At 38.6% G+C, this 12825-nt stretch overlaps 2 protein-coding genes across 2 annotated transcripts; one reads left to right on the plus strand and one right to left on the minus strand.

Moving 5' to 3' along the window:
* Positions 1–151: 151 nt before the first annotated feature.
* Positions 152–5883, minus strand: LOC110054226 (F-box/LRR-repeat protein 17-like). Its single transcript, XM_020760582.2, has 5 exons — positions 5196–5883; positions 3371–3821; positions 2303–2428; positions 1522–1706; positions 152–1332 (listed from the first exon to the last, which is right to left on the minus strand). The coding sequence occupies exons 1-4, from the start codon at positions 5640–5642 to the stop codon at positions 1534–1536; spliced, it is 1197 nt and encodes a 398-aa protein (XP_020616241.2). The 5' UTR covers positions 5643–5883; the 3' UTR covers positions 152–1332; positions 1522–1533.
* Positions 5884–6191: 308 nt separating this feature from the next.
* Positions 6192–12099, plus strand: LOC110054177 (large ribosomal subunit protein uL14m-like). The gene is made up of 3 exons (XM_020760512.2): positions 6192–6300; positions 6577–6640; positions 11644–12099. Exons 1-3 carry the CDS (start codon positions 6244–6246, stop codon positions 12057–12059), a joined length of 537 nt encoding a protein of 178 aa, XP_020616171.2. The 5' UTR covers positions 6192–6243; the 3' UTR covers positions 12060–12099.
* Positions 12100–12825: the final 726 nt, after the last annotated feature.

Raw genomic sequence — 12825 nt, forward strand, 5'->3', positions numbered from 1 at the left:
AGGACTCCACTAATGTTTGATTGTGTATGATAGCTTAGCCAATCAGATTGCATCATTTGCATCAGTATATTAGAAGAAATTAAATAACCTCTGACAGTTCCTTCATCTTCAAAAAACCTTGCACTAAATAACTATTTATAGTCAGTCTGCATTGCAATTTATACTTAATTTTTTATTAAAATGTAATTTATATACATGTATAAGCTTCTTTACACTCAGTATTTACAACACAAGCTCGCCATTACAAAACTACACCAGGTGAAAGACTGAAAACACACATAATGGCGCAGCTCAAAAACACCAACTACTTATTGGCTAAAAATTCACCCTGAAGTGACGTCAAAGGCAAGTATTTGAGAATCTTGAGGTTATACCTCAACGTTTCACAGAATCTAAAAAATGACATAATACCGTAAACTTCCAAAGGTAGTGTGCCCCCCCCCCCCCATCCACCAACATTAGTGATAAAATCTCATAGCTGCTAGAAATTCACAAACTTAGTACACTCCAAATGTAGCGTCCACCCGAAAGTTAAGCAACCTCACACAAAATTTGACTCATTATAAGAAACAAAAGAATGGAAATAACAGAAATGACACTTAATACGAAGGCAATGTATTACTTTGTTTTGGTCTAACATACATATGGATATATTTCTTTCTAGGTGTATCATTGAGAATACGTCTATTTTATCACAATGGATTGACTCACATGCGGTATACGTTTAAGCTACCTGGAATTAAAACCCTTGCCCGAATATTGCGACCCTCAAAAGAGGCGAAAGCAGCAAGGGCCGTTACATACTTGCCTCCTACACAGATGCTCTTTGGGTTCGTCACACAATCTTTATCATTTCTGGGGGAGAAGTCTGATTAACAGCGTCTGCGTAGGAGGCTATTGCATATGGAACTTTACAGTATGTTTGTACAATAAAAGATATTGCTCAAGTAAGTAACATTTTAGTCTTAGGCTGAGAAGCTCATCATTAACGTTAAAGTACTACTACACAGAAGTAAGTGCTATGAACATTTAAATTAAAATTGGGGTCTATTTGACAATAGACTCCTCACGCTATTCTTAGAGGACAACCATCACCCTTTTGTCAACAGAGTTTGTATATACTGTACATTATTTGTCCATGCTTTTTTTTTAATCAGGACTGTGTGAAATAACACGCCAAAAAAGACTAGATTATGCTAGACTTGTTACAAGTTGTACTAAATCTCATACTTTCTCCAGGCATTACAGTCACACCAATATTTTCCCCAGGTATGGAAAACTGGTCAAGAGACTTAACATTTTTTCCCCAAAGTTCCATGTCACGTGTGGACTCTGGAGAGAAGAAGTGAAGTGTACATGTATAAGAAGAGAACAGTCATAATGGTACTGATCTTGTACTCTGATTGCTTTGCTTATCATGTTTGAGTGTAAGCCATAGAGCAAACTAGTGTAGCCTACATTTAGGCCAGCTGTGCATGCTCTTCAAATCTGGTTGTAAATCTTATACGAATGGGCTCTGACCTTGATAAACCTTCACTTAAGATCAACATCAGCTTGGATTCCAGGTGGAGAGAGTGCTAGCAGATTACCAGCTTTGTTAAAAACCCGATTCATTTCTGTCAAGACAGTGCTGAGGAACACTTCAGGATACTGCTGGTTTAGTTGAACTACTGTGTCGTCACTGACTTGGTCACACCTCACAAGCCCTGAAATAACACAACACATACATGTAAATGAAAAATTATTTCATGTAAACTAACTTTGCGGTTGAGTAAGATTCATTCTGCACTGGAGCATAGTGGACCATCAGGGGCAGTGGGACATATATATGCTGTCTATGAGATGACTAACAGGATTTCTCCCCCCCCCCCCCCCCCCCACCCCACTGTGTAAGGAATGTTGGTTCATTTGAGGGTTGCCCTCCGAATTTAATTCACCAGTACCCATTTATACACCTGGATGGAGAGAAGCACTGTTAGAGTTTATGAAGTGCCTTGCCCAAGAACACAACAAAGGCTCCACCCAAGCCTCAAAATGAGACATTTTGATCCTGCACTGAGCCACTGGGCCACTGGGCCTCCCGCATTAGCCATTACAAATTATCTTACAGATACATGATTGTATGTTGTAAGATATAGTGTTCTAATGATTTGTGCATTGCACTCTAAAATAATGAAGAGGACCCTAGTCTTGTGGTATGTAGTATACGGGTGTTGTTGCTCCCCAGTAATTAAATTCGTGATTTAGAACTGCCTTAGTACAGTTGAGTTGAGAATTTGTATTGTTAGTAATGGTTACTGACCTAAATGTCGGAGTTGAGGACATCCCTTGAGGACAGTTTTAACTCCTTCATCTGTCACCTCTTGACACCAACTAATGTCCAGTCTCTCCAGGAACTTACAATCATGATGCAAGAATGCCTCCAGTCCTGAAGATTGATCACACAAATTCCATACTTTTTATGCACAATAATTGCTGTGATAGGGCAAAGGCATTAAACAGTTTTTTTTAACAATGATGATGGCAAAGTGGTTAGCATGCAGGGCTGTCATTAAGTTTTGAGTCACCTGTAGCCTTGTTCTCCACACCCATAGCAAACTTGCTACTTTTTGGGTGAATTCTATCAACAAAATAATGGCAATTTCACTTGTTACATCAGGGATCTACATGTATCAAGCAGACTCAGCTGTAACAGGTGTTATAGGTTACCGCCCTTAATGACAGTCGCGACAAGTACGAGTTATGATCTGACCAGGCTTTGCCTTCATGTTGTCCTTTCAAGAAAGAGGGGTGCTACTTGGGTATATAAAATAACTGAGCCACTATGAGTGCTCTCAGTAGTTCATAGGTGCGTTTAGATGAGAGTACATAAACACGGTTGTGACATTTTAGATTCGCACATATTTTTTAGAATTATTTTATAAAAGCAATAGTCAGAGCACTTTTTCCATGTTTACATAGCTTCATCTAAACAGTAATGCGTTTGCATAACTGTCTCAAATCCTCCTAACCCTCTTCGTGTTTGGAGGAGGTTATGTAAACACAGAAAAAGTGCACTATTGCTTAAATATTAGTGTCAGGAAGGTGCAAATAAAGCTAAATAGTCAAACCCAGAAAGGTCCCACAAAGTCTATGAATTTCCATGACAAAATCCCAAATTTCTCACCCAAGAAAGGCTCTCATGATCAAGCTTTAAAAGAACCCTTAATACTAGAGTTGGAATCAACAACAGGCAAGTTTACCCATAACATCAAGGACCCATCATTCAGTCAAGCATATTTGGCCATTACAGGTGTTAATGGTTACAAGCCTTAATGACAACCCTGATTGGATCAAAATACATGACTGTGAAACAAAACAATGCTCTTACCCTTATCCGTTATTTTGCAATGCACCATGTATAATCCACGAAGAGAAACACACTTAGACATTATGTGCTCTAAGGATGCATCTGTCACTTCAAAGCACAGGCTTACGTTCAAGACCTTAAGATAGGTGCAACCAGACACCAGTTTCTTAACTACATCATCTGTGAGTTTCGAACAGCAACGCAGATCCAAAACAGTAAGCTTTCTACAATAATGAGAAATATGCAATACTGTCTGACAAGTTATCCCACATGAGTTTAGATGCAGTTTCTCAAGTAACGGGCATCGCTGTATAAGTTCACAGACTCCCGCGTCTTGAAATTTAGTATTGTACTCTATAGAGATGCTTTGAAGGCTTGGACAATTCTGAGCCACTGGTAAAAGGCTAGCACAGGTAAGAGATCGGCACTGGTCCATTGTTAATCTCTCTAACTTCGTACAACCTTCACAAAGCTGAAAAAAAGAACAGAAATAAAAATAACTAACAGAAATTATTATTTTTTTGGTCTGGTGACAACAGAATATTAATAACCTGGGTAGTAAAGAAGGGTAGACTGCTCCCATTTAGTCCTGCAGCCCAGCTAAACACATGTAACTTTTCAATGCATCATATTGCAATATATTTGCTGCACACAACAGGTTGGAAACATTTAGCCACATCTGAGACAAATTTGCCATCTAAAATGGGTAATTCATCTGGGTGTCTGGAAAACCCGAATAGCGAATAGTCGCAAATAGCGAACAGCGAATAGTTCCGAATAGTGAATAGCGAACAGTACGAATAGTGCAAATAGTAGTGAACAGTCTCGATTAGTGGCAAATCGTAGCAAATAGGATACGCAGTATCTCACAGTCAACCTTGCAGCAACGTAGGATGGGATTTTCCCACTAAAAAGCAGACGCTTATCAGGACAAAAGGTGTTCTAAATGTAATTTCTTCTGTTTGAACCACTGCAAAAGTGTAAATATTAGGTTTTTTTATTATTAGGTTATCCTTGTGTTTTCTGTTTTCTTAATGTCGGCAATGGACAGCCTTAGCCTGAGTCCAGAGAATAAAAGGCAATAAATTTACTGAAATTCTGTTGCTTATTTGGATAATTAATTAACGTAGGATATCAGATCAAAAGCGGTGACTATTGATGACTATTCGTCACTATTCGCCACTTTTCGTGACTGTTCGCCACTATTTGCACTATTCGTACTGTTCGCTATTCGCTATTCGGAACTATTTGCTGTTCCCACTATTTGGGACTATTCCCTGTTCGCTATTCGTGACTATTTGCTATTTGCTGTTCAGGTTTTCCAGACACCCAATTCATCTGTCTGAGATGGGTGAATTGTCTAGGTATAAATTCGATGTGAAGACAAATTTGGTCATGTAATCTATTTTAACACAAGACTGATACCTAGAACATTTATCCATCTCAGATGGATAAATCATCTACATATGTAGGATGGATAAATCATTTTCCTATTATACATTCGGCATCAGATAATTCATTTCTAGTATAAATTCTGTTTGCTCACTTTTTAAATATGTCGTTTGTTGTTGTTGTGGTTAGTCCTGTCTACTTCAGAGATTCTACAGACAGAAACACAGAACTAGCACGAGCTGCACAGTGGTGTCTATTTTCTCCACGTTTCTATCGAGCTATGGAAACACCTGTTAAAGTTTGGGAGAAATTCAAAATTCTGTAGAAACACTTGCCTGCGGCTTGTGTTTCTACAGCATTTCTAGTTCTCCCAAATGTCCCGTCGTGTTTCTATAACTCGACAGGAGCACAGAAAATAATGTTCTCTATTTCTTAAATGAAGGACAAAACTGACCTCTTTAACTCCACTGTCTGTGACACCAGAGCACAAACTAATGTCCAGTAACTTGATATTCTGGCAACTTTGTGCCATTTCAGCCAGACATTTGTCTGTCACTGCCGGACACCTCATAACACATAACTCAATTAAATACCGACACTGCTGTAGAGCCTTGAGGAGCCCTTCTTCAGTGATACTACGACATTCCGAAATATCCAACACCGTGGCAGTTGATGAACCATAGTTTGTGATCCGAACAAGAACCTGATTGTCCACCTTTTGTCTTTTCTGGAGCTTGAGTCTTCTCCAAAGACAAGGATCAAGGGTAGAGTTATACCAATGCTTTGAAACGCACGACGCCCTTCCTAAATCTTTCACGTGCAAATACGACAGAATGCTCAGGAAAACTACTTGAGGAAGGCGGTTGATTTGAAAGCAGTTTCCACTGTCTCCGTTGTCCATTTGGCAGCCGTTTCTTATTCAAGCCCGAAATACCTACTATAATCTTTTCATCGCACAATAAAATGGCACGAGCTCGCGAAGTCGCTTGCAAAAGGCTTAAATCTCTCTGTAACCAAAGTGTACAGGAGACCACTAACTCTGTCATGTATGAAACGCATTCCGTCTCTAAAACCGGATCCTCTGTGCGTGGAACTTCTGTACGTGTTCCTCTTTCTCGAATCTTTTAAAGTTTATTAGAGAAAGAGATAATTCAAATCATAAATCATCCAGTGTCTTTAAAAAAGGCCGTTTGATGTTCTTTTTTGAAAAAAAAAAAAACTTAGGTCTACGTCACCTTTCCACAATAACAATTTTATAATATGGTTGACGGATAACACCGGAAACATATAGTCATCTTAAATAATTGATTTCTGTTACATGTATTATCTTTGTTCCTTATATTAAATAGAAAGAGGATGAGTGTGGGGAAACATTTCGCGAACTTTCAACTAGTTCGTTCATGCATGGGACGGTATATGTACCATACAAGAGGTAATTACTAACAGAAAGCCTTCCGTCACTCGCTCCAGTCTTCTAGCATTCATCCAAGATAGCGGGCAAAATGGCGTCGATTTACAAGTTAGCCTCGCGAACCTTTCGTTCGAACAGGGCGTCTTTGGTAAGGAAATTTTTATTCTCTTGAGAATGCGTTGTAAAAAGATATATGACTTAAAATTCGGCCCATGCGATTCTCAAATCACACCGCGTTACAAATAATTTGTCAGACATGCAACCCTCATCCGTACGTGATCATGAACGTGATGTGAGAACGTACGAAGCCTCCTTTTGATCCATGCCCTACCCATCAGGTTACCACACATCCCAGTGTGTTTCTCGTGATGTTGAAAATGTTGCTTAAATCCAAACTGACGGGGCTTATTTTGTGTTTTGTTAGTTTTTGCCTGGTTCCACTTCATCATTTACCCAGAAGAGGAGCATGTGGATTGCTCACATGCCTGGTAAGTCAGAAAGTTATTTCATGTATGATTTATTTAACAAATAAAGAAGCCTAAGCCGTGTATTACACTGTGATAAAACACGACTGGCATTTGAGGAACACGAGGGAAATGCAGAAAACACGATCCGCAGGCGAGTGTTTTCTACATTTCTTGAGTGCTCTCAAATGTCCGGAGTGTTTTATCACAGTTTGTTATATGGCTGTGTCTCACAAGGACTGGGAACTACCGAATTCACGAATTTGATTGGCTGAAATCAATATTGACCGCGGTCTAGATTTTCCCATCTAGACCGGTTTCATTTTGTGTTGAAAAAGTAGCAAACTGAAATATAAAAATGTTCACCATTTTCTTTTAGTTTCTTCTCAATCATTTATGGAAGTTCCAAAAGCCTGATGACAAAAAATAAGTAAAGATCAAGGACGAGCAAATTTCGGCAGGTTTCAGTTAAGCTCATCGCCGTTCGCAAGCAAAATGTCAGCAAACCAGTTACATTAAACAAATTAAAGTTTTCTTCTTTGCCATATAATAAACATCTTATTAACTGAGCTGAGTCAGTCTGTATGAGAGAGTCTTGACCTCAGTCGTGTGTACAGACCTCACTGCGTTCGGTCTGTGCTCACAACCACGGTCAAGATTCTCCCATACAGACCTCCTGCTCAGTTAATAAGAGCTAAGTAATACACAGCTTAGGCTTGTTCATTTGCTTTATGATACAGATTTTCCACGGTGCAAGTGGAAACAACAAAGCACACAGATCGAAAAACAATAAAACACACTTTTTTTCTGTTTTATACTCTGATAAAACAGGTTTTTGACCAATCAGAGTACACACAGGGTCCTTTCTACATTACACATGTTTATAATATTACTCTCCAGTGTTTAAATTAAAAATTAAGCAGAAATATTGATGAATGTTGTAGTTTAGAGGAACCATTTGAGGGGGTGGGGGGTGGGGATGAACTGCCATATGAAAAGGATGGGTTGCTCATCCTACCTTTTAAGGGGTCTAAAAAGCAGTTTTGGTACCTCATAGAGTGTTCAGCCTCAAAAGGTCCACAGCAGGAGTTTTTGCAGTACCTTTTTGGGTATCGAGCACAAAAAATATGACAGGAGATAAATGTGTTGTTTTAGAATTGGTACCTCTTACGGGTGAAAAAATTTCAAGCCACACCCAAAAAATAGGATCTTGGTACCTCTTAGGGGTTCTTTTCAAAATTCCCGACAAGCACCCCTTTCCTTTTTATATGGGAATTTGCCCCCCACCCCCTGCCCCTGGAACCAAATTGGTTTTGGTGAATTGCTTTTTCAATACACTGCACAAAAGAAAACAATTTATTCAAAACTTATTGTTTATAATTTTTTTCCTTTTGAGTTTGGCAGACAATTTCAATTTAACAGTCATGAAAGCAACCCGGAAAATGGAAATAAAATACAATGCAATTGTTCTAGTTCAAGTTAATTGAAGGGGTGAGTGCAAAACCCTGCTAAGTGACGATTTGGGTGAAAAAAAAAATTTTCGCGAAAGGGCTTGAATTTTTGCATGCGGTCTTCAATGTAATAGAAAAACGTGGTCCTGTATTTTTGTCGCTGGTTTTTGCTTCGTTTATAAAGACGCCGCTAGGAAAACCGAGTGGTTTTTCTGCATACGCAATATCTCGAAAACGAAGCGAAGCTTAGCGGAAAAACTACGGGACATTGTTAAACATACCTAAACAAAACTGTATGGGAAATTTGGAGCGTTTTCGACAAAGTTCACTTTTGATTAAAATACCTAGCGCCCTTTTCCCGCCGAGGTCTTCAAATAAACGAAGCCGGGCCTTTGTTATGATAAACAGAGCCGACCCTTTGTTATAATAGCCAAGCCAAGCCTTTGTTATAAGTCGAAGTCTCGCCTCGGTTTATTATAACAAAGGATCGGCCCGCCGCGACCGCAAGGACTTTGATTTTACTTAGAAACCAGCAAAATGTCAATTTCACGCAACTTATATAAGCTCAAATTTATTGATTTCAGGTCAAAAGTGGTTAAAACGTTGACTCATGTTAACGCGCGACGGCAAGGATGTTGATTTCTCTTAGAGAGCAGCAAAATGTCAATTTCACGCAACGTAAAAGCTCAAAAATGTCGATTTCAGGTCAAAAAAGGTTTAAATGTTGATTTCATGTTAACCCGTGACGGGAAGGTTGTTGATTTCACTTAGAAAACAGCAAAATGTTGATTTCACGCAACGTATAAGCTCAAAAATGTTGATTTCAGGTCTAAATAGGTCAAAATGTTGATTTCACGTTAACGCGTGACGGCAAGGATGTTGATTTCACTTAGAAAACAGCAAAATGTTAATTTCACGCAGCGTATAAGCTCAAAAATGTTGATTTCAGGTCTAAATAGGTCAAAATGCTGATTTCACGTTAGCGCTTGACGGCAAGGATGTTGATTTCGCTTAGAAAACAGCAAAATGTTGATTTAACGCAGCGTATAAGCTCAAAAATGTTGATTTCAGGTCTAAATAGGTCAAAATGCTGATTTCACGTTAACGCGTGACGGCAAGGATGTTGATTTCACTTAGAAAACAGAAAAATGTTAATTTCACGCAGCGTATAAGCTCAAAAATGTTGATTTCAGGTCTAAATAGGTCAAAATGCTGATTTCACGTTAGCGCTTGACGGCAAGGATGTTGATTTCGCTTAGAAAACAGCAAAATGTTGATTTAACGCAGCGTATAAGCTCAAAAATGTTGATTTCAGGTCTAAATAGGTCAAAATGTTGATTTCACGTTAACGCGTGACGGCAAGGATGTTGATTTCACTTAGAAAACAGCAAAATGTTAATTTCACGCAGCGTATAAGCTCAAAAATGTTGATTTCAGGTCTAAATAGGTCAAAATGCTGATTTCACGTTAGCGCTTGACGGCAAGGATGTTGATTTCACTTAGAAAACAGCAAAATGTTGATTTAACGCAGCGTATAAGCTCAAAAATGTTGATTTCAGGTCTAAATAGGTCAAAATGCTGATTTCACGTTAACGCGTGACGGCAAGGATGTTGATTTCACTTAGAAAACAGAAAAATGTTAATTTCACGCAGCGTATAAGCTCAAAAATGTTGATTTCAGGTCTAAATAGGTCAAAATGCTGATTTCACGTTAGCGCTTGACGGCAAGGATGTTGATTTCGCTTAGAAAACAGCAAAATGTTGATTTAACGCAGCGTATAAGCTCAAAAATGTTGATTTCAGGTCTAAATAGGTCAAAATGTTGATTTCACGTTAACGCGTGACGGCAAGGATGTTGATTTCACTTAGAAAACAGCAAAATGTTAATTTCACGCAGCGTATAAGCTCAAAAATGTTGATTTCAGGTCTAAATAGGTCAAAATGCTGATTTCACGTTAGCGCTTGACGGCAAGGATGTTGATTTCACTTAGAAAACAGAAAAATGTTGATTTAACGCAGCATATAAGCTCAAAAATGTCGATTTCAGGTCTAAATAGGTAAAAATGTTGATTTCACGTAACGCGTGACGGCAAGGATGTTGATTTCACTGAGAAAACAGCAAAATGTTAATTTCACGCAACGTATAAGCTCAAAAATGTTGATTTCAGGTTTAAATAGGTAAAATATGGCGGCCGGAAAATAGTGTTAACATCTGGAACTTACTTTGGTTATCTGGGACAATGACTATCTGTACTGAACAAATAAACATCAAATAAGCACTTTTCCAAATACAGCAACGTCTTAAATGGCTAAAAATCACTAGATAAATACATATTTTTCGACCAACGCGATAGTAGCTTTATGTCACGCACCGCCTAACAGTTTAACAAATTAACCCTTCTGCGCAACGTACGGGTCTCCATACATCTGCATGTCCGCTGATCCCAGAAGCTCAAAACACTACAAATCATGCCGATATGAAATAAAATCAAAGCAACCTGGATCACAGATCTATGTTACAATTGATCGCTACTTGTTGGCCATTATTATCTTTAAATGAAAAAAGCAGAAACAATCTAGTTACCAGTTCGAGAAACGCGAGCAGAACGTGATCGCAATGCATGCCGGGAAGGGTCTTTACACCTCGTGCGCGGGAAAACATGGCGGTCGATACAAGACAAATTTTATCACTCAAAAACCAGTTCTCGCTTTCCAAACTTTGACACTAGCAACGCTTGGCAAATGGGCCACAACTCACGAGAGGGTATTTTTCTTGGGCAAGAACTGCTCTTGGACTTTGCTGCCTGGCTCGATCTGACTTCGAACGCCGATAACACGATTACGGTATATCAGCTACCTTCGAAGTTTCAGAACACATTTTGATTCTTTAAAACGTGCTGATGACTTACAGGTTTATCGAGGCTTTATGATGCCTCTCAACCACCAGGCAGGCACACAAGGTACTTTAACACAATGCTTAAGATATTAGTTGACAGAGCTCTAATGCGGCACATCTCTTTTTAGTTCGATGGTATTTCGTTTGCCGCTCGATCGATTCACGTGTTGTGCTCACGTCACACTAGCCGATGTAAACAATCTGTTCCCAGATTTCCGCTCTATATATGCTGTGAGATTTGATTTTGACTTCATACACTATAAACAGTCTGCCTGTTTGCTGTTCAACAAATAAACTCCTAAAGACATGGCTAGGAAAAGCCAAGTATTTTTGCATACGTTATAACTCGAAAACGAAGCAAAAACCAGCGACAAAAATACAGGGCCGCGTTTTTCTATTACATTGAAGACCACATGCAAAAATTCAAGCCCTTTCGCGAAAATTTTTTTTTTCACCCAAATCGTCACTTAGCATGGTTTTGCACTCACCCCTTCAATTGTAACTTGCTTTAAATATAGTTTGTTTTCAATTGTTAGAAATTGACACTGGTTAAAGATTTTTCACCAGCTGAAAATTTCAGTTACTTATATTTAAGATTATGGTAGAAAGGTGACAATGTTTCAACTTCTGTTCATCTCTGTTATATAAAATTAATATTGTTGTTTGTTTTTAATTCCTAGGGAAGAAGCTCTGTTTTGAACACCCCTCAATAACTCCACTCTTCTCTGATTGCATTCAGAAAAGGAATATCACTTTGCTCACCACCTTTAAAGTTGTTGACAACTCTATCCTTGGAAAGAGCGTGAAAAAGAATCGAAAACCATACTTAATAGGATTTTACAAAGGTAGAAAGACTGCTGAGCAGGGTGATGTGATCAAAGTTGCCATTGCGGGCAAGACGAATAAAGCAGTTGTCATTGGTACAAGAAAAACAAAACATCATACAATACCGAGATATGACAACAACTGTATTGTGCTTGTGGATGAGAACCTCGCTCCACTAGGAACTCGAGTAAAGGCACCAATACCAACGATTTTAAGAAAGCGACAAGACAAGTTGTCAAAAGTGCTGGCTCTTGCTACAAGGTTTATTTAGTCATGAATTGTGTAGTTAATAAAATTCTGTTTTGCTCAAATGTGTTAACTTTGGAGTGGACTTAGATAAATATCAAAATGCTGTAAAAATTCTAAAATTCTGTACACTTGCTGCTTCCAATCTTCCATCAGAATAGAAAAAGAAAATAATTACAATTTGTTAAGCTCCCAAAGAACTCACTGATCATAAGTCGGAATATCAACTCATGAGCTCCTTACTGTGGAAGCTCCTTACTGTAGACCCGTTTTTGCATTGTACATGATAAAGGTGTATGTACAGATGTATGTACATATTGTCAGTAGCAGTATGGATATTTGGATACAGAACAGTTTCATGTACATTTGACCCAAAAATTAATGTAGAGCCTGTATTGGTATAGCCTGAGAACACAGACAGACTTCTGGCTTTTGTATTTTTGGCGGCGTGAAACAAAAGCCAGAAACCCATCTGTGTTCACAGGCTAGTATTGTTATCATTTACAAATAAAAATTAAAATACATTTTTACTCATTCACTGGGCAGGTGTTATGGTTTTATAGCAAGTTATGATTGTCGCACTGAATAACTTGTTCAACGATGAAAGTAGCTTGTGAGCAACCACTCCTCTCTAATAGCCATCTCTTTTCAACAGGAAAGATTTTTTTTCCAACTGTGTTGGTCCAAGCACTTGACACTTAACTTGCATAGCAGACGTTCATTTTTAAAAGCATGTGAAGTGAACACAACTCCAAGCGGGTGAGAAAAAACAAGAAGCAGTGGAAGGGGTG

Source organism: Orbicella faveolata, unplaced genomic scaffold, assembly GCF_042242905.1.
Source record: "Orbicella faveolata isolate gen_17 unplaced genomic scaffold, um_ofav_v1 contig_1, whole genome shotgun sequence".
In the NCBI taxonomy this organism is placed as follows: Eukaryota; Metazoa; Cnidaria; class Anthozoa; order Scleractinia; family Merulinidae; genus Orbicella; species Orbicella faveolata.